The 20398-nt window shown below is 46.5% G+C and overlaps 1 protein-coding gene across 3 annotated transcripts; it reads right to left on the bottom strand.

Annotated features, from left to right (window-relative positions):
* Window positions 1-14936: 14936 nt before the first annotated feature.
* Window positions 14937-20145, bottom strand: LOC147272304 (uncharacterized). Of its 3 annotated transcripts, none has more exons than XM_086209539.1 (8): window positions 19926-20145; window positions 16754-16990; window positions 16565-16673; window positions 16414-16484; window positions 16218-16304; window positions 16049-16127; window positions 15784-15942; window positions 14937-15671 (listed from the first exon to the last, which is right to left on the bottom strand). In XM_086209539.1, the coding sequence occupies exons 1-6, from the start codon at window positions 20007-20009 to the stop codon at window positions 16074-16076; spliced, it is 642 nt and encodes a 213-aa protein (XP_086065665.1). In that variant the 5' UTR covers window positions 20010-20145; the 3' UTR covers window positions 14937-15671; window positions 15784-15942; window positions 16049-16073. The 3 variants fall into 3 exon arrangements, with proteins under 3 accessions (XP_086065665.1, XP_086065751.1, XP_086065590.1); XM_086209625.1 differs by having other exon boundaries at window positions 15784-15924; XM_086209464.1 differs by having other exon boundaries at window positions 14940-15671; window positions 15784-15930; window positions 19926-20143.
* Between the last annotated feature and the right edge of the window lie 253 nt (window positions 20146-20398).

Genomic DNA, 20398 nt, shown 5'->3' with positions numbered 1-20398 from the left:
TTGGTATCTTATCTTACGAATGTTGTTGTATGACATGGATTGTTGTCAATTGACAGCAGCAGTCACACTTAGCACCGGCAACAATTAGCCAAGAAAGTGGGAGTGCTTTCTTTTCAGTGACAGTGAGGGCAGCCAATCACCGAGTAGTAGTTAAATGAGGTTGCCACATAAACAACGGCAACTGATCTCCGTCAACTCATGCACTTGCATAAATAATGAGGTTGCCAGATGAGGTCAGAAACGACCCCAATAGGGACAAACGAGGCATTCTAAACCCAACATGGTAACATCGCGGTTTCAGAGAGCCTTTAGGAAGCTTCTGAGCCATCACAGACCCAACCATTTTTTGTGGGGTTACATATCACTCCACAGAACGAGAATTAATACCCCTCAACCTCTCTATGGCACCTTTAATGTACTGTAATTTAATGAGTTGGGACTGTGAAACCTTCTGTGTATTTTTACAGTTTATTCCATGTAATTTTGTGGAACAGTTCATGACTGTAATTTGACGGTGTTCATCTGGAAACTCTGCTGTCAGACTTTTTACTGTTTTTTCTACTGTTTTTTTTCTTGCCAGTGTACACAGAGGTCTGGTGGTTGAGCCGGGTCATTTTTACAAGCTGCTACCCAAAATGAACGCATTTCTTCATTCAAAAGACAAAACAGTCCCAGAGCTGATTGACCCAGAATGGAAATGGCACCTCGCATTTTGTGTCTGTGTCCCACAACATTGTCTGGCAGACAGTTGACCTGTCAATCACACACAGAGTCCCGCCCCCACACAGCTGAGAAACGCAGCTCTCAGCAGCTGCCTCAGTCACACAGAAGATAGACGCGTTTCCTGGTTGGCGAGTGCAGACACAACTTCTCTGAGTGCAGGATTCACTTCTCTCATTGCTGTTTGTTCACTCTTGAGGTTTTATTCCACCACCAACCTGCTTCTGTCTGGAAAGAAACAAATAACTGGAGTGCTGCACATCAACAGACTTGGAGTTTGGACACGGACGAATGAAGTTTGGCTTTTTGTTTCTTCCATCAGATCAGAGCTGATTGGAAAAAACAATCAGGTGGTTTATTAAACCAGCAGTGAGCTGGACTTCAGCCCAGGTCCACAGTCCCACTGTCAGTTCACTTCAACATGAAAGAACAAAATCCAACCCTCACCTGGCCTGGAAATAAATAACAATTACATAACAACCCCTTTATTTCTCTCCTGTTCAGGTCCAGTTGGACTCCATCCATCGTCCATCGTCATCTTCCGCTTATTCCTTACTATTAAGGGTCGCGGGGGGGGGGGCTGGAGCCTATCCCAGCATCTACGGGCGAGAGGCAGGGTTCACCTTGGACAGGTCGCCAGTCCCAGTTGGACTCATTCATCTCTATTTGGTAGGATTTCACTTCATGAGTTCAGAAGCATCTTCACATGAGATGCTGGTTCCTCACATTGATTGATCGTTGAATTCTGTGTTTGATGTCTGAATTCTGTGTTTTATGTCTGAATTCAGTCTTTGATCTCTGGGTTCTGAGCATTGATCTCCTGCTTCAGTCTTTGATCTCTGACTGATTCTAAACTCATCAAAGGATCACATCAGCATCTTGGTCCAGACTCCAGATGGTGGTTTTACCAAGTTCACCACAGTCCTTGTTGCTGTCTGCTGTTGGGTCACAGCAAAGTAAGGAAACAGCCTGACGGTCCTCAGGAGGAAATTCAACAACCTCCAAAGATGGAGGTGAATCTAGACCCTCTCATGTTGGCCATCCTTGATGAACTTGGGCGGTACTGTGGTGCTGGGATGAGGTCATGGAGCTGATCTGGGAGCAGTCCTGATGTTAAATGCTGTGATGAAGGACAGTGTGGAGGCAAAATGGACAAAATGAGCCAACATGAAATAAAGTTGTAAACCTGTTTGAAGTCTTATTTTGTGTCTGATGGACATTTTTGAAATCACTAATGATTTTTTGACTGAACATCCTGGATCCTGTGGTGTCTGATGAGGAGACAACTTGAGTACAGAGTTGGAGAAGAGGGTTTTTGGAGGGGAGATGATTTTTGCAGTGCTACAAGTCAATAATAACTGTGGCAAAATGTCATCATGTTTCAAAATGTCCTCACTAAGATGGTTATTAATCCCTCATTCTCAGCTGCTACAGCCTTTAAAGAAACCCTTTGACTGGTGGATCTAACAAAGATCAGATGTTGTCTCCTCTAGAACATCAACAGTTTAACGTTGTGGGCAGGACTCCTACCTGAGCAGGGAGACCCCAATGGATTTCTAGTCCTGATAGGGAGAGGGAGCCTCCTGGGTCACGGAGTGGGGAACCTGATAGGGAGTGGGACGATCCGCCCATTGTGGGTGATTGACAGGGCAGGTTTGATCTATGTTTTCATTTTCAAAAGTAATTTTGAATATTTGTGGAAAGTTCGCCCACCTTGAACATGTAGAAGATGTCTTCTGATAGTTAATCGACTGTTGTCACATTTAAGGATCACTGTAGCAGGTAAGATGAAGGCTACACAGGACCAGCTGGAGATACCAGGGATTGAACCCAGTGCCTCATACATGCTCAGCATGCGCTCTACCACTGAGCTACACCACCTCTGGTAGAGTCACTGTTTAACTGGTGAATGAATTTCCAGTTGATTTTAGGAAACCTAGAAGTTCCTCAGGTGCCATCAATCTTAAGTCACTCCTTCACTTTGTGTGTGGTTCAAAGTCAGTGGTTTCATCAGAGCTCAACAACAGAACAAGCTGAAGTCTTCTGGAGAACGAGGGCACCGATCCCACCACCTCTCACATGCTAAGCTAGCGCTCTACCATTGAGCTCCTTCCTCTGCTCAGCAACATAACAGATAATGCAGGTTGACCTTCAGGCTGCTGGGAGGTCAACACCTGAAATATTTCCAGGATTCTGTCGTGTTGGTAGAAACAGTTTGAGGGAAGAAAACCCTCAAACATGATGATGTCATTATTGAAGGCTTTACTGCTCCAAACCTTTGCTTGTTCTTCTGGGGTTGTGAGAGGTTCTGAGTGATGCATGGAAACTGAAGGTTTAGGCATCAGTTCAAAGTAGCAGGAGCTTAAGGGGACATTTCAGATTTGTTGAAGTTTAGTCCTACTGCCTTCTTGTTCATGACGATGGTGATGTCAGAGTTCTTGCTCAGAACGATCCATGCTGTTCCTGCTATTAGTTCTGGAAAGTTGGAGCAAAACGTCATGCAGGGTCACAGGGTCACGTGTTTTGTGTTATCAGCAGATTTAATCTATAGAGTGAGTGACGTGTGGTGTGTTTGTCAGGAGCTTAAAGACCAAAGTTGTTGACGTACAAGAGAAGTAAACACGTCAAAGCTGCTTCATTTTAATGAGTGAAACTGAAAATTAAGAGAAGAGTGACAACAAAAATGGAGTGAAGAAGTCGTCTTCAAAACACACACACACACACTCTCACAAACACACACACACACACTCACACACACACACACACACACACACACTCTCACAAACACACACACACACTCACACACACACACACTCTCACAAACACACACACACACACTCACAAACACACACACACACACACTCACACACACACACTCACACACACAAACACACACACACTCACACACACACACACTCACACACACACTCTCACACACACACAAACACACACACACACACTCACACACACACACACACTCTCACACTCACACACACACTCACACACACACTCACACTCTCACACACACACAAACACACACACACACACACTCACACACACACAAACACACACACACACACACACACACTCTCACACTCACACACACACACACACACACACACACACACTCACATAGTCATATACATGCAGTCAAAAGCCAGTAAATTCTGAGTATTTTTGAATCCATTTTCATTTCACTCTTCTCTTTATGTTGCCCCCTGCTGGACAATAGTTTTAAGGTTAATGTGGAAAAAAAGCAGACAATAAAAACGACTATTATTGAAATGTCGGCGACTTCATTCGATCTGAAAGTTCATTGTTGACCAAACAGACACTGATACAACAGCCTTAAAGTCTACCTCCATCGGCTAAAGATGCCCCTGGATCATAAAGCACAGCTCGACTGCTGGCTAACATGCAGGCGTGGGCCCATCACTGAAATCAGCAGTCATGAAAAACTGTGCTAGGCCTCCAGACCCAAGCTTGAAGAGGTTTGAAAACTGGACCCAGGAGAATTTTAACTGAAAACCCCTGCTGTAGAGGATCTGAGGGATGCATGACTGCCCTCTGTTGACCTGTTTAATACAGGAATATCTGAGAAGTACTGAGGACGGCAAAGGGTGCTGATTGGCCAGCAGCCCCACACAGGTCAAAGGTCACCCCCCACGGCGGACCAGTTTATTATAATAGTCAGGACACCATCCGTTACAGTTGGGTTGGGTTCAGGCTCTTCAGCGCTTCTTATTTTTCCATGAGCTCCTCCAGCTGCTGGTCCGTCTCTCCTCTTTTCTTTCTCTTCTGCTTACTTTTTTGTTTCTTTGTTCTTTAACTTTAAACAGAACTTCTCCTCTCCCCCTTTTCACGGTCACAATACTGTTGACCTCCCGTGAGCCTTGAATCTCCATCCTGACCAGCAGACAGAAGCCACCTTGTGCTTGAGAAGAGCATCGCGAATCCCAGTGGGAGCCACAGTCGTTGAGGTGGAGGCTTGGTAGGCCGTCCCCCCACCAGGTCGTTGGAGAGGTTCCGTACATTGATGAGAACAATCCAGCTGAGAACGTGAGCAGGTCCTGTTGGTTGTTGTGCTGTCACAGTAACAAAGACCAGTGCTGCGTCTGTTCAGGCCTCAACTCCTGTCTCACTGCCAGCTCCACCTGACTCCTCAGACTCTGCTCAACCTCCATTCAGGAGTTTTCTTTGTTTGGAGGTCACTGACCCTTCATCCTGAACACCTTCTCACCTGCTACCTTTGCCGTCCACTTGAGTCTCAGATAAATCTTATGATTCATGTCTGATCCTCCATGTGCCTTCATTGCTTTACTGGTATTATTACTCTGTCTTACGTGCTTCCTTGTTTGTATTCAATCCTCTTAAAATTCCAGGAAGTGTTTCAACTGGTTTTTATATTTGTATGTAAGCCTCTGACCCTCAAAGAACTCACTGATAAGCTGGAACCTGAGACTGAGCGTTTCTCATTGGACTCTAAATTACAACCAGCGGTGCCCTGAGTAACAACTGTGTTAGCATCCTAAAGCTACATCATCACCACCAGCTGATCAAGTCACTACTCTGTACACAAGTCACTGTAACCTAGCAAAGTTGAACCTAGAGGAAAAGTACAGTTGAAGCCAGATGCAAACAGATGTTGATGTTTACTCTGTAGTCCTGGCAGCAAGTGTCCTTGGAGACGTCACTCCAGACACTCGCAGAGCTGACAGAGATGGTTTGACACAACTCATGATGTTACTGCACTGTAGAGCAGCAAGAAGGGAGAGAGGAGGAACAACTTGATTGAATAAAACAAAGACAAACAATCAAAGAGAGTCAGAGCAGAGGGAGCGGCCCTGAGTCACAGTTAATGGTGGAGTCTGATGATCCATCATTCATCTCCTTTAAATGCTGTCAGGGAGGGAGAGCCGTCTGCTGGTGGTGGTGTTCATTCCTCAGTGGGAGCCTCTATGGTTGATGTTCTACTGCCCTCTGGTGGTGAGGCAGTGGGGATGCAGGTGATCTGCTGGTCTGGTTGAACGTGAGTGGACAGAAACCTTGTTGAGGTGACTGGGAGTTCCTGACTGTGGTGAGCTGCCTTGCTTCTCCTCAGGTCTTCATGGTGGCTTTCTGCTGGACTGTTGTTGAAGGGAACATGGCATCGTCTGATTTTCAGCTCTGACATCTGGACAGTGGACAGATGTGACATCATCATGGTCTCACTGCCTGCTTTGTTCATGGATCAATGGAACGTTGTGTTGGAACCTTCATTGTAGAACTGCTATGAGCTGAGAGCTCAGTGTTGTTGGAACAACGCAGCTCCACATGGGACTGATGTGATGAAGAGGTTTTTATTGAGCTGAAGCTGGAGAGCAACAATCAAAATGGAGCAGCAAACATAATGTCTGGTCTCTCTCTCTTCTCTTCCCCACCTCTCTGTCTCCTCTCCTCCCTCACCTCCATCTCTCTCCAGCCCTTTTTAGACAGAAAAAGTACCAAATTTGCGGCCTGGTAGAGGCGGGAATTTGCCGTCTTGTCTGTGTGAAATGGAGGCGTAATATTCCTCTTTTTAAAAAGACACCCTTGGTGGGCATCAACACTTGATGTGATGTGCAGCTCACACAACCTCAGTCATTAACAACGCAATGACTGAGGTTGGCAGAGCGGGGCAACAACAGACTCTTGAACTGAAACCCAAGATGGAAACCATCTCGGAGCAGTTGGCCGCTCTGCGAAGAGGAGAGTGATGTTGAAGACCAGAAATGTAACTTTACAATTTGGATTGGACTGAAAGAGAAGACAGATTGGAATGTGTGCTCGTCTGCCCAAACCCACAGCTTCCTTATCGGCTGCCCCATTGTTTATCCTCCAGGAGAACTCCTTCTGCCTTGGTGACGTAAATGGCGCGTACTATCCTCCCCTCCCCCGTGTGTTCCTGACCCCTGCCTCTGCCCTCTCCACCTCCCTCGGGGTGGCAGCGCCGACCTTGTAGTCTGGCTGCAGGCCTCACTCTCACTTGCCTCCATTGGGGCAACGGACTGTTCAAGTTTAGCGTACATACACAACAAATGTATATGTGCTGTCGTTAATTCTGAAGTGTACCATTATTACGATTGACCTGTAATAATTGTGACTGTTGTGATCGCTGTATCAGGCATTTGAGTGTGGAAGTGGAATTTCCCCTTGGGGATTAATAAAGTATCAATCTATCTGTCTATCTTTAGTAAATCTGATTCCTCTGTCTGTAGTAACAGGACATGAACCACAGTCCTTGAAGGGAGCTGTCATTAAACCACTGCTTCAGAAGCCTCTTCTAGACCCTGAGGTTCTAGCCAACTATGAACTGACAGCTAACCTCCCCTCCTCTCTAAAATCCTGGAGAAAGCAGCTGCTAATCAGCTGAGTGACTTCCTCCATAACAAGAGTTGATTTGAGGGTTTTAGTCTGGTTTTAGAGCCCAGCCCAGCACAGAGACAGCACTGGTAGAAATGACTGGATATTTGTGTGTAAGCTGTAACTTCAGTCCACTACTATTGACTAGAGGAGAGGTAAAATTACGCCTGTGATCTGAGGTTTGACCCACAAAAAGAAACGCGACACATGAAAAGTTTTTGATCCATAATGATTCTATCAACAACTCACGCCAGCACTAGAATTGCAGATAACGTCAGCAGGACCAGACCCAATGGGTCCAAAACTGTCTCCAGTTGCTGGTAGCACCCTGGGTGAGCTGGGAAGGCCAAAGGTCCAAAAAAGTGAACCTCCCCTTCAAGACTGCAGCTGCTCCAGAATGCAGCTGCATGTGCATGGACAGGAACTAGGAGGAGAGACCACATCACCAATCCAGAACAGAGTTCAAAATCCTTCTCCTCACTCTTAAAGCTCCTAAAGGAAAATTCCAGCTAAAAAGGAACCTCAGGTGTGTTCTTGTGTTTTTGTTATTTCGCACGACTGCAAATGGAACCCAGTTGTGGTGCATACTACTAATTAGCTCCCAACACAGGTCGTGGGGGCAGCAGATAAGCAGACAAATCATAACAATAACATCCACTCAAAATAGCAGAACACCTCTGTGGTGATCAAGTAGGGCCTCTACATGTCAACAAAAGCACTGAGAACTTTGAAAGAGTACAGAAAGTTTATTACATGATGGAGTTATAAGGACAGTTATAAGGTGTGTGGACAGCTGTTACACTTTAATTCACCTGTAGAAGAAGAAGACCTTCACTGTAAAAAAATTAATCCTGTGTGTTACTCCCGGGTGGTCAGGGACTAACGTCAGTCCTGGTCCTGATACATCAGAAATCCAACCAATCCGTCACATAGCAACCGCATATTTGTTTCACTAGTGCCCAGCGGCACAGCATTCTGCCTGAGCCGGACCACTGTGTCTGTGTGGGTGCCTGTACTTAGCATATACTGCATGTGTACTACTACAAAAAGGTACTTCACCAAAGGCTCCTGCAGTGTCATTTTCAGCAGGCTGCCTCCCACAACCCAAAGACATGCTAGAGACATTATCTGGATACTCTTGATCAACTTTAGAGACAGGGCGGGGCAAATGGTTTCTCCCCATTGTGTGTTCTCATGTGTCTTTTGAGATTTCCATTGTCTGTATATTTTTTGCTGCAAATTGAGCAGGAGAATGGTTTCTCTCCAGTGTGCATTCTCATGTGAGATGCTAGATTTCCCTTTTGTGAACATCTTTTTCCACAAACTGAGCAGGAGAATGGTTTCTCACCAGTGTGTGTTCTCATGTGTGATTTCAGATGTCCCTTTACAGAGAATCTTTTGCTACAAACTGAGCAGGGGAATGGTTTCTCCCCAGTATGTGTCCTCGTGTGTGTTTTCAGACATTCCCTAACTGAGAAACTTTTGCCACACACTGAGCAGTGGAATGGTTTCTCCCCAGTATGGGTCCTCATGTGTGTTTTCAGACGTTCCCTAACTGAAAATCTTTTGTTACAAACTGAGCAAGGGAACGGTTTCTCCCCTGTGTGTGTTCTCGTGTGTTTTTTCAGATGTCCCTTGACTGAGAATCTTTTGCCACAAACTGAGCAAGGGAACGGTTTCTCCCCTGTGTGTGTTCTCATGTGTTTTTTCAGATGTCCCTTGACTGTGAATCTTTTGCCACAAACTGAGCAGGGGAATGGTTTCTCCCCACTGTGTGTTCTCATGTGTGTACCTAAACCACTTCTAAATCTAAAAACTTTACTGCATGTTGAGCACCTAAAAGGATACTCATCCTCACTGACTTCTGTCTCAGATTCAGAAGGACCAAAGGTCACGTTCCTGATGATTTCTGATTCTCTTTCAGTCTTTACTTCTTGTTCTGTTGAGCTGCAATGAGTCCCTTCCTGTCCTGGGCTCAATTTCTGAAGCAAATTCCTCCTTGAGCCAAAGGGTTCCTTGTGCTCAGAGGAGGCCGTGTTATCAGGTCTGACCCAATCATCCTCACTGACTTCAGTCTCAGCTTCAGAAGAGTCTGACATCTGGTCTTCAGTCTGGGGTTGTACAAGTGGATCTGGATCTACCTTGCTGGCTGGTTCTGGTTCTGGTCCTCCACACTCTTCTCCATCAGCTTCAGTTTTCAGATGATGAACTGGGCTGCTGCTCAGAGACTCTTCTTTCAAGTTCTCCTCAGTTAGACTCTGGTGAAGCTGTGGGAACTGAGGTTTCTCTTCGTCTCCTTCACTCTTCACAGGGACCAGAGTGAAGGGGAACGTGGTGATATCAGCCTCCTCCTGCCCTTGAAGCTGCCCTCCCTCCTCACTGGTCCAGAGCTCCTCCCACTCCTCTTTAATGTGTGGGGGCTCTGGGTCCTGCAGCTCAGGGGGAACCTCTTCTTTAATCACCAGCAGCTGCTCCACATCTGCAGGACACAAACAGCAACATCAGAAATCTCTTCATTTGACTCTGAAACAGTGGAGCAACAGACAGAAACAGAAATCAACTCAATGAAAAGAGACGTCCTGCTACTGACGACCAGTCAGTAAACTGGACAAAAATCAGAATCGAATCGTGAGAGAGTCAAAGATTCCACCCCTGTTACTTAGTATTGGTGTTTCTCTTCCACACAAATACCCAAAAGCAGTAGCAATCCAGTGAACAGGTTCAAGGGTCTCAGCAAGATGGCGGCGGCAGGGATGCATCCCAGAAACCTGACGGCGCCACCTACATGTTGATTAGGAAGCAGTGAACAAAATTTTTTTTTTAATAGGCCTGTATAGTTTCCATTATAGGAGGAACGGTGGTGCAGTGGTTCAGCCTGTCGCCTCACAGCAACAAGGTTCTGGGTTCAAGCCCCTGCTCAGGCACAGGATCTTTCTGTGTGAGTCTGCATGTTCTCCCTGTTCCTATGTGGGTTCTCTCCAGGTTTTCCGGCTCTGCAAAAAAGAGGTTTAACACAACGCCAACCCTTTAGTTTGATAAATATTGGCTATATTGAGAGCTCTTATAATTCTGACTTTATTTTGTAAGTTGATCTCAGAATTGGACCGTCCAGTTAAGATCATTTCTGTTGTTGGTTCTCAAGATCTGGATGGATGTTCTATGTTATTGATTTACTTTCTAGTGATCAGTTTTGGTTTTCAAGACTTGGTGAAGGGATTTCTCTTTAAGAACCTGGCCGACCCTTTTTAGTTTTGTTGCTATTGGCAACAGTGACGAGTGTTCTTCTTGGTTTGAATATATTTGATGCAGGCCATCCAATGAAGGCAGATGTCAAGATTTAGTTGTTGTCATCTGATGAGAGATATATTTTTAGTTTTCTTTTTCATTTGGCCCCGAGGGACTGCCACCTCCTCCTGGTCAGGGGTTTGGGGCCTCAGGGACCCTCAGAGTTCCACCAGCAGAAGCTCAAGCCCTGTTCAAACTACGCTACTTTTTGTTAGCGACAGGCCCTGCTGTTCACACCATCGACGCTCAATCAGGCTGCTGTTCACACTACAAGATTTGTTGGCGCACAGGAGTGTTCAGACTACAGGATTTTCCCCGTCAGGAGGCGTGGCCAACTGCACAGCTGACCAGGAAACTCTTGGACGCAGCGCACGCCCCTTTCATTGTAAACATGGAGGCGGAGCAGAACGCAGCCCTCCAGGTCCTTAGTGCGCTACCATGGAGCCAAAAATCCTGTGTCCAAGGATGTGGTGAACCCTTCATAGAATCCATGCCCCTCCTCATTGTAGTTGGTGGCTCTGCGTCACTCCCCCACTGCCAGAGCTCCCATGTCTGCTGTCATTGGCTGCAGCTCCGTTTACGTCACTGCCACAAGTCCTGATATCCAGCAGTGCTGGTGTCCACTTTTTGTCACCGACTTCACATGCGACCTCCCAGTCCACTGTCTTGGATCTGTTCACCCTCATTACTGTAGTGTGGTGGTCATTAATGCCTCAGCCTGATTGGGGGAGGGAAGTCACTGACGCCTAAAATCTTGGAGTGAACTGGGCTTTAGCCTTCATGTGGGACCAGGTTGGACCGGTCTGAGGGTGAAGGTCTGACAAAGTGCAATCCAATTACATGACAAAAACAGTGATCCAGAGACCCACATACCCCCCCTCCCCAACACCATCACACCCTTTGCCACCTCTGTCGCCACCATGTGCCCCCTTACAAATGCCATCTAGAACCGGCCCTGCTGCAGCTCCACTTCCTGGGCTGAATGAGGGGCCCAGCAGGTCCCTGGGGGACTCACCTGCTCTGTCCAGCCTGACTCGGGGCTTCAGCACGGCATCGAGCAGCAACCTCTGCCGGCGGTTCTCCCGCTCGTACTCCGCCACGGTTTCCTCCAGCAGAGCCACGATCTGCTCCGCGGACGCCGCCAGCCGCTCGGTGAGCAGCGCTCTCAGCCCCGGGACTCCAGCCGCTGAGTCTCCTTCTCCCAGCTGCAGCAGGAAGTCTTCGGCGGCGGCGAGGATCCGCTCCTGGACCGACACCCGCAGCAGCTGCGCGGCGCACATGTTGAGGTTCTACCGGCGCCACTCAGCCTTCAGGAGACAAAGACCGAGGCCGGGGGTTCACGGACGTCTCCTTCTTTCCTTGTTGTTTGAAAACGTCCCGCTTCTTCTTTTTCTTCTTCTTCTCCTTCCTATTCTTCTTCTTCGGTTGTCATCCAGCTTATTGGTGCATTACCGCCACCTTCTGTTCCGGAGTGTGGACCACACAGTAACTTCCAGTCTTCCTATCCTAACCAGATCTACTACAATATTCTACCATCATGTCTATCATTAAACTCCTCATCCCACTCCTGTGTCCCCTACTGCCTCCCTGTTCTTCTACCCCCCCCCTCCATCCATTCATTTCTCTCATGACCACCAGTCTCCCTCCAGAAAGCTCTCAGCACCCTAACCTGGGCTCTCACCCAGACTCAGGAATCTTTTTGGTGTAAACTCCTGCACCCCTGAGTCCTTCAGCTTCTTCCTCCTGACTCTCTCTTCTCCTCATCCCTCCTCCACCTCAGAAATCCCTGCTCCACCGACTCCTCCTCCTGACATCGCTCACACAAGCCTGTCTGGTGCTTCCCTATCAGTTTCAGTGGTTCATTCTGTGCTCTGACAAGTCAAGACTAAGGAGATGATTGTGGACATGAGGAAGGAGAGGAGACCTCAGCGGCCACTGCTCATCCAGGAGCTTGAAGAGGAGAGGGTGAGCAGCTTCAAGTACCTGGGCGTCCACATCAGCGAGGACCTCACCTGGACACTAAACTCCACACAGCAAGTGAAGAAGGCACAACAGCGGCTGAACGTCCTGAGGAGGCTGAGGAAATCTGGCATGTCACCTAAAAGCCTCAGCAACTTCTGCAGCTGCATCGTTGAGAGCATCTGAGCAGCTGCATCACAGTGTGGTACGGCAGTGCTGCTGCTGTGGACCACAAACGCCTGCAGAGAGTGGTGGAGACTGCTGAGGAGACCACCAGGACTCCACTGCCCCCCCTGCAGAGAGTGGTGGAGACTCCTGAGGAGACCACCAGGACTCCACTGCCCTCCCTGCAGAGAGTGGTGGAGACTGCTGAGGAGACCACCAGGACTCCACTGCCCCCCCCTGCAGAGAGTGGTGGAGACTGCTGAGGAGACCACCAGGACTCCACTGCCCCCCCTGCAGAGTGGTGGAGACTGCTGAGGAGACCACCAGGACTCCACTGCCCCCCCTGGAGAGTGGTGGAGACTGCTGAGGAGACCACCAGGACTCCACTGCCCGCCCTGCAGAGAGCCAATGAATCTTCTCACTTTGTAACACGTGACACCACATCAGTGCACACCAACAGTGATGCACACAATCCAGACCTGTTCTTTTCAGTCCAGGAGTTTGACAGTTTCCTATTTTCCCAGATTAAAAAAACAAACAAAATACAAACATTGTTTTATTTGATTTTTTTTATTTGAAATTCAATGAACACAAAACATTTCATTGAGATCATCAATTTTCAGTGACAAAAAAAAGGAAAAAAACATTCAGACACATTAAAACAGAGGTTACAAGAAAGAAAAATAACAAAAAACAAAACAGTTAACAGGAAAAAGGAGGCACATTAAAACAAAGGCTGCAATAACAAAAAAAAACAAAAACATTTTAAATTCTTATGTATATATTTGACACACACACACACACACACACACACACACACACACCTGCAGACTAGAGTCAGGACCCCCTTCCCGACCCCAAAGGGCAGGGAAGCAACCCTTTCGTCCACTGGGGTGAACCCCAATGTACAGGCAGAGTCTGGGGGCTATCAGAAAGCCCACCCGACCCTCTCACCCTGAGCAAAGGAGAGTCCAACGCCTCTCAAGGACTTGGGTTCAGGAGCCGGAGCAATGTGTGGAGGTGAGGCCGACCATGTCTAGCCAGGAACGCTCCACCTCCTCCACCACCTCCAGCTCCTTACCCACCAGAGAGGTGACATTCCATGTCCCAAAAGCCAGCTTCCATCACCAGGGATCAGACCACCAAGGCCCCCACCTTGGTCTGCTGCCCTATCCACACTGCACCAGACTCTTCCGGGTCCTCCTGCAGGTGGTGGGCCCATGGGGGGAAGAGACCATATATGCAGCATGGGCAAGGGCATGGCCACCAGGAGCTCGCCCATGGGCCACTACCCTGGGGGGGGGGGGGGGGCCTGTTAACCCTCAGGGCCAGGTACTCAGTCTCTTGGCCCTCTTCCTGTGGGTCTTTTGAACCATTCTTTGTCAGGCCCTTCACCAAGAACCAGTCTGCCTTGGGAGACCCTACCAGGGGCAAAATGCCCCCGACAGCACAGTCCAGATTTCTCTCAGGTGTCCAGTGTCTCTCTCTGTTCATCAGGTGGATATTTTTGTACACGTAGACCATCATCAGGTACACACACACCTCCATCATGTTCCTCAGGTATTTAGCTGGTGATCAGGTATTTGTCTAGAAAGATGATCACCAGGTGAAGATCTAGAAAGACATTCAACAAGTTTACATCTGGATGTAGAGATTTTTGGGACATTGGTCAACATGGTTTTTGGTCCAAGTCAGCAGATATCCCATGATGCTTTTGACTGAGTGTCTCCGCCTGGAGGATTTGGCGTCACCTTTGAGACCTTAAAAAAGAAGCTTTTAGATCCGTCCCTGATGGTGGTCCACATTTCTATCTAGATATGTACCTGATGGAGGTCCACATTTCTTTCTAGATCCGTCCCTGATGGTGGTCCACATTTCTATCTAGATATGTACCCGATGGTGGTCCACATTTCTATCTAGATATGTACCCGATGGTGGTCCACATTTCTATCTAGATCCGTCCCCGATGGTGGTCCACATTTCTATCTAGATCCGTCCCTGATGGTGGTCCACATTTCTATCTAGATATGTCCCTGATGGTGGTCCACATTTCTATCTAGATATGTACCCGATCGTGGTCCACATTTCTATCTAGATATGTACCCGATGGTGGTCCACATTTCTATCTAGATATGTACCCGATGGTGGTCCACATTTCTATCTAGATCCGTCCCCGATGGTGGTCCACATTTCTATCTAGATCCGTCCCTGATGGTGGTCCACATTTCTATCTAGATATGTACCCGATCGTGGTCCACATTTCTATCTAGATATGTACCCGATGGTGGTCCACATTTCTATCTAGATATGTACCCGATGGTGGTCCACATTTCTATCTAGATATGTACCTGATGGTGGTCCACATTTCTATCTAGATATGTACCTGATGGTGGTCCACATTTCTATCTAGATATGTACCTGATGGTGGTCCACATTTCTATCTAGATATGTACCTGATGAACACATCAAAGTGTGGAGGGATGTATTTAAACTGATTCAGACAGATGAAAACCTGTGGGGACGGTTATTTACCCCAAGAATCTCTGAACAGACACAAACCTAACGCATGTCTGCAAATATCGACATGTGGAACATGAACATCTAAGAACATGTGGATTTCTACCAGGTGAAGGGCTGAGGTTGGAAGAAAACCTGAGAGCAGCCAGACAGACAGTGGACGGGAGCTTTTTTCTAGGTATCAAGGTTATTTTCCCACAAACAAACTCCCTTAAAAAACCAAAAACAAGCACAAAAAGAAAGAAAAAACCATCTGGACCCATTAAAACAGAATAAAGTTACAATTGTTGATTAACAAAAAGGACAAAAACTATTTAAAACACAATCAATTGGATTTTTTTTTAAAAATTAGACAAGCATTTAAAAAGATGAAAAGAGGCTCCAGTCGTTCTCATGGTTCACCTCAGTGGTTCAGCCTCTCAGGCCAAACTGTCCTCGGCTCCTTCCAGCAGCCTGTGCAGCCCCTGGGGCCCCGGTGAGGACTTGGGGGGCCATCATCTTCAACTTATCCCAGCCAGGTGAAGAAGAGACGCACGGATTCCAAGGCTCACTGCTCTGCACGTCACTTCCCCGCCACTTGAGGAAGACCTCGGTGTACATGACATCTTCTTCAAAGAGGACATCAAAGACCGACAGGAGCAGCACTGCGGGGACGCAGCAACAGAGCAGCTTTTATCATGGACTGATTTAGGGGCTTTGGAGCCAAAACACAAGACTCATCCCACCCTCCAGGGAGGTCAGGAGGTCAACACTCACTTTTGGGGTGATGCATCTCTGCCATCAGCTGCTAGAGGGCCAAGAGGGCCTGAAGTTGTTTGGGTCCATCGGTCAGAAACCTCTTGAGAAGCCTGACTCTCTTAGTCAGCCGTCCTGCATCCAGACAGTTGCGGTGCTCGCCTGAAACTAGCAGATAAACTGGTGGAAAACTTCTGAGTATTCAATTCCATGTCAGCAGGGTCACGACCCAGAACCAAATGAGGACAGTCAAAAAAAACAAACAAAACACATGAGTCCCACGTACCGACGACGGCAGACCTGCACAGTCGTCAGCAAAGCTCTGAGGAACTCCACAGAAGCGGTCTGGCTTTCATCCAGGTTGGCTTGAAAAAGAGAGGAGGACAATCCAGGTTCACCATGATTGACCAACAGACCGATGTGGTCCCCTAACCCCACAACCAGAAAACACACACCTGCACCCAGTCCCAGATCTGCTTGTTGCTGGGCACGTCCCGCAGCAGCCTGTCCAGATGCTGCCTCATCTCTCTGGTGGTGAGGCTCTGAAAGACCATTAAAAACAGTTTCAAAATGCTCTTCGGCAACTCGCCGATTCAACAAACCGTCAACAACTGAAGTAATCAGAGCATGAACCCCAGACAGCCTGCTGACCTGCTTCCTGACACACTTGGTCAGGTCCCTGGATGAAGCAGCAGGGGACAGGTGGCCACGTCCACGCTTGACTGGAGGGAAAGAAAGACAATAAGGGGTTGAAGTTCAGTCCCGATCCTGTGAGATAGAGGCTTTAGCTGAAAGTTCCTACCTGTGACGTCGGCGCTGCGACGCCCGTCCCTCCAGTTGGACTCTCGGCGGGAGGGTCGCCAGCGGCCCCACGTGTCCCCTCGGCTCCTCGAATGGTCCCCTGCAGCAGGCTAGCAAAACAACATGAGATTTCAAGTCCAGTCACCAAGATTTCAGCCAGGACGGGCGGTGACAATGACTGGGACTTTACCGTTGGGATACTGTGTGCGGCGTCCTCTCCCTTTTGGGGCTCCTGCCTCTCATCACGAGGTGGGCTGCACCACCGATTTCCATTTTTGGAAGGGTTCCCCATGGCTCCTCCCCGTCTGCCTCCACCCTGCTGCTGCTGGATCTTGGAGCGGTCCCTCAAGGTCTCTCTCTCCTGCTGCTGGTGGATTGGACCAGTTCTCTTTGGCCCCTGGACCTCTTGCGGGGGAGTCAAGTTCACCTGCAGCACAGAGGAGGAGCAGGTTATTAACCATGTCATATCTGTCCAAGCAGCCATGTTGGTTTTTCCTTTAACTTGTCACCCGTTAATATTTACTGCTAAACGGGTCAGCATCAACCTTTCTAGGGTGCACAACACCTCACTTGAATTATTAGAACAAACAAGAGCTGATCTACTGAGAGATGATCCCTTGATAGTGATTCACAGGGTTGTTTGGAGCTTCAGGAAACTAAGCCTTCATCATCACATCTCAACTTTTACCACCCAGTAAAATTAACAGGATTCTGAATGCAGACGTTCACTTTCCTCAATGTTCTGCTGCTAATCTTCACAATTCACTCTCCAGGTCAAAGGACAGGAAAACCAAAAAAACAAAGAGGTTCAAACTTTGAGTGGTGTATTATGTTAAAAGCTATTAAACAGGTGGCGTGTATTCCAGAGTTAGATTAGCGCAGGTTAACTTAATTGTTCACATAGGTTAGATTAGCGCAGGTTAACATAATTGTTCACATAGGTTAGATTAGCGCAGGTTAACATAATTGTTCACATATGTTAGATTAGCGCAGGTTATCATACTTGTTCACATAGGTTAGATTAGCGCAGGTTAACATAATTGTTCACACAGGTTAGATTAGCGCAGGTTAACATAACTGTTCACATAGGTTAGATTAGCACAGGTTAACATAATTGTTCACACAGGTTAGATTAGCGCAGGTAAACATAATTGTTCACACAGGTTAGATTAGCGCAGGTTATCATAATTGTTCACACAGGTTAGATTAGCGCAGGTTATCATAATTGTTCACATAGGTTAGATTAGCGCAGGTTATCATAATTGTTCACATATATTAGCTTAGCGCAGGTTAACATAATTGTTCACACAGGTTAGATTAGCGCAGGTAAACATAATTGTTCACACAGGTTAGATTAGCGCAGGTTATCATAATTGTTCACACAGGTTAGATTAGCGCAGGTTAACATGATTGTTCAAATAGATTAGATGAGCGTAGGTGATCATGATTGTTCAAATAGATTAGATTAGCGCAGGTTAACATGATTGTTCACATAGGTTAGATTAGCGCAGGTTAAAATAATTGTTCACATAGGTTAGATTAGCGCAGGTTAACATAATTGTTCACATAGGTTAGATTAGCGCAGGTTAACATAATTGTTCACATAGGTTTGCTTAGCGCAGGTTAGCATAATTGTTCACATAGGTTTGCTTAGCGCAGGTTAACATAATTGTTCACACAGGTTACATTAGCGCAGGTTAGCATAATTGTTCACACAGGTTACATTAGCGCATGTTAGCATAATTGTTCACATAGGTTAGCTTAGCGCAGGTTATCATAATTGTTCACATAGGTTAGCTTAGCGCAGGTTATCATAATTGTTCACATAGGTTAGCTTAGCGCAGGTTAACATAATTGTTCACACAGGTTACATTAGCGCAGGTTAGCATAATTGTTCACATAGGTTACATTAGCGCATGTTAGCATAATTGTTCACATAGGTTACATTAGCGCAGGTTAGCATAATTGTTCACATAGGTTAGCTTAGCGCAGGTTATCATAATTGTTCACATAGGTTAGCTTAGCGCAGGTTAACATAATTGTTCACACAGGTTAGCTTAGCGCAGGTTAACATAATTGTTCACACAGGTTACATTAGCGCAGGTTAGCATAATTGTTCACATAGGTTACATTAGCGCATGTTAGCATAATTGTTCACATAGGTTAGCTTAGCGCAGGTTAACATAATTGTTCACATTGGTTAGCTTAGCGCAGGTTAACATAATTGTTCACACAGGTTAGATTCGCGCAGGTTAACATAATTGTTCACACAGGTTAGATTAGCGCAGGTTAACATAATTGTTCACACAGGTTAGATTAGCGCAGGTTAACATAATTGTTCACATAGGTTAGATTAGCGCAGGTTATCATAATTGTTCACACAGGTTAGATTGGCGCAGGTTATCATAATTGTTTACATAGGTTAGATTAGTGCAGGTTAACATAATTGTTCACACAGGTTAGATTAGCGCAGGTTAACATAATTGTTCACATAGGTTAGTTTAGCACAGGTTATCTTAACTGTTCACATAGATTAGATTAGCGCAGGTTAACATAATTGTTCACATAGGTTAGATTCGCGCAGGTTATCATAATTGTTCACATAGGTTAGATTAGCACAGGTTAACATAATTGTTCACATAGGTTAGATTAGCGCAGGTTAACATAATTGTTCACATTGGTTAGATTAGCGCAGGTTAACATAATTGTTCACATAGGTTAGATTAGCGCAGGTTAACATAATTGTTCACATAGGTTAGATTAGCGCAGGTTAACATAATTGTTCACATAGGTTAGTTTAGCGCAGGTTATCATAACTGTTCACATAGATTAGATTAGCGCAGGTAAACATAATTGTTCACACAGGTTAGATTAGCGCAGGTTATCATAATTGTTCACACAGGTTAGATTAGCGCAGGTTAACATAATTGTTCACACAGGTTAGATTAGCGCAGGTTAACATAATTGTTCACATTGGTTAGATTAGCGCAGGTTAACATAATTGTTCACATAGGTTAGCTTAGCGCAGGTTAACATAATTGTTCACATAGGTTAGATTAGCGCAGGTTAGCATAATTGTTCACATAGGTTAGATTAGCGCAGGTTAACATAATTGTTCACATAGGTTAGATTAGCGCAGGTTAACATAATTGTTCACATAGGTTAGCTTAGCGCAGGTTAGCATAACTTTAACTGACTAATAATCCTATATTTTCCCCCTGAAACCATGCAGTGTTTTCCTCCACCTTCATTTCATTGACAATTCTTGAACTATAACTTGCTAGCAGTCCCATGGCTAAAGGTTGTTCGAATTGTTGCGTCACCTTCAAAGGTACAAGCTCCTACATTTGCGGTCGACTCACCTGGACGCGCTCTCCCGCCTTGTATCGGAGCAGAGACACATTCTGGTTGGTCCTCAGACGGAAATCAGTGCAGGAAAAAGCCATTAATGGTCCAAAATAAAGTGCAGACCGGTGCTGACGACAGTGTTTGGTTGTCACTGCCGCCAGCAACGGCCGACTGAGGAATGCTGCGTCACTTCCGGGTCTTATACTCTCGATTTCGAACGCAGACGCATCAAAGGAATGATGAGAATTAAAACATTTGAATGATACCCGCGGAGTGGGCGGGGCTTAACATCAAAGAGGCTCAGATTCTGAACAGCACCATCTGCTGGACGACTTTAAAAGTGCAACTTAAAACTCTGGACTCAACTCAATGTGTGGGAGGTTTGAGGGCGTCTGCAAGTCAAAGTTTACTTTGATATCCTCGCTTTATTGTGTGATTCTACTGATTCTACACTGAATTTAGTAGAATAACCACCTAAAGTGAGTAG

Source organism: Aulostomus chinensis, chromosome 1 (genome assembly GCF_037954235.1).
Source record: "Aulostomus chinensis isolate RoL2024-O1b breed Wild chromosome 1, RoL_Achi_v1.0, whole genome shotgun sequence".
Taxonomy (NCBI): Eukaryota; Metazoa; Chordata; class Actinopteri; order Syngnathiformes; family Aulostomidae; genus Aulostomus; species Aulostomus chinensis.
The sequence above is the reverse complement of the archived record's forward strand: the minus strand, read 5'-3'. Positions and strand labels throughout refer to the sequence as shown.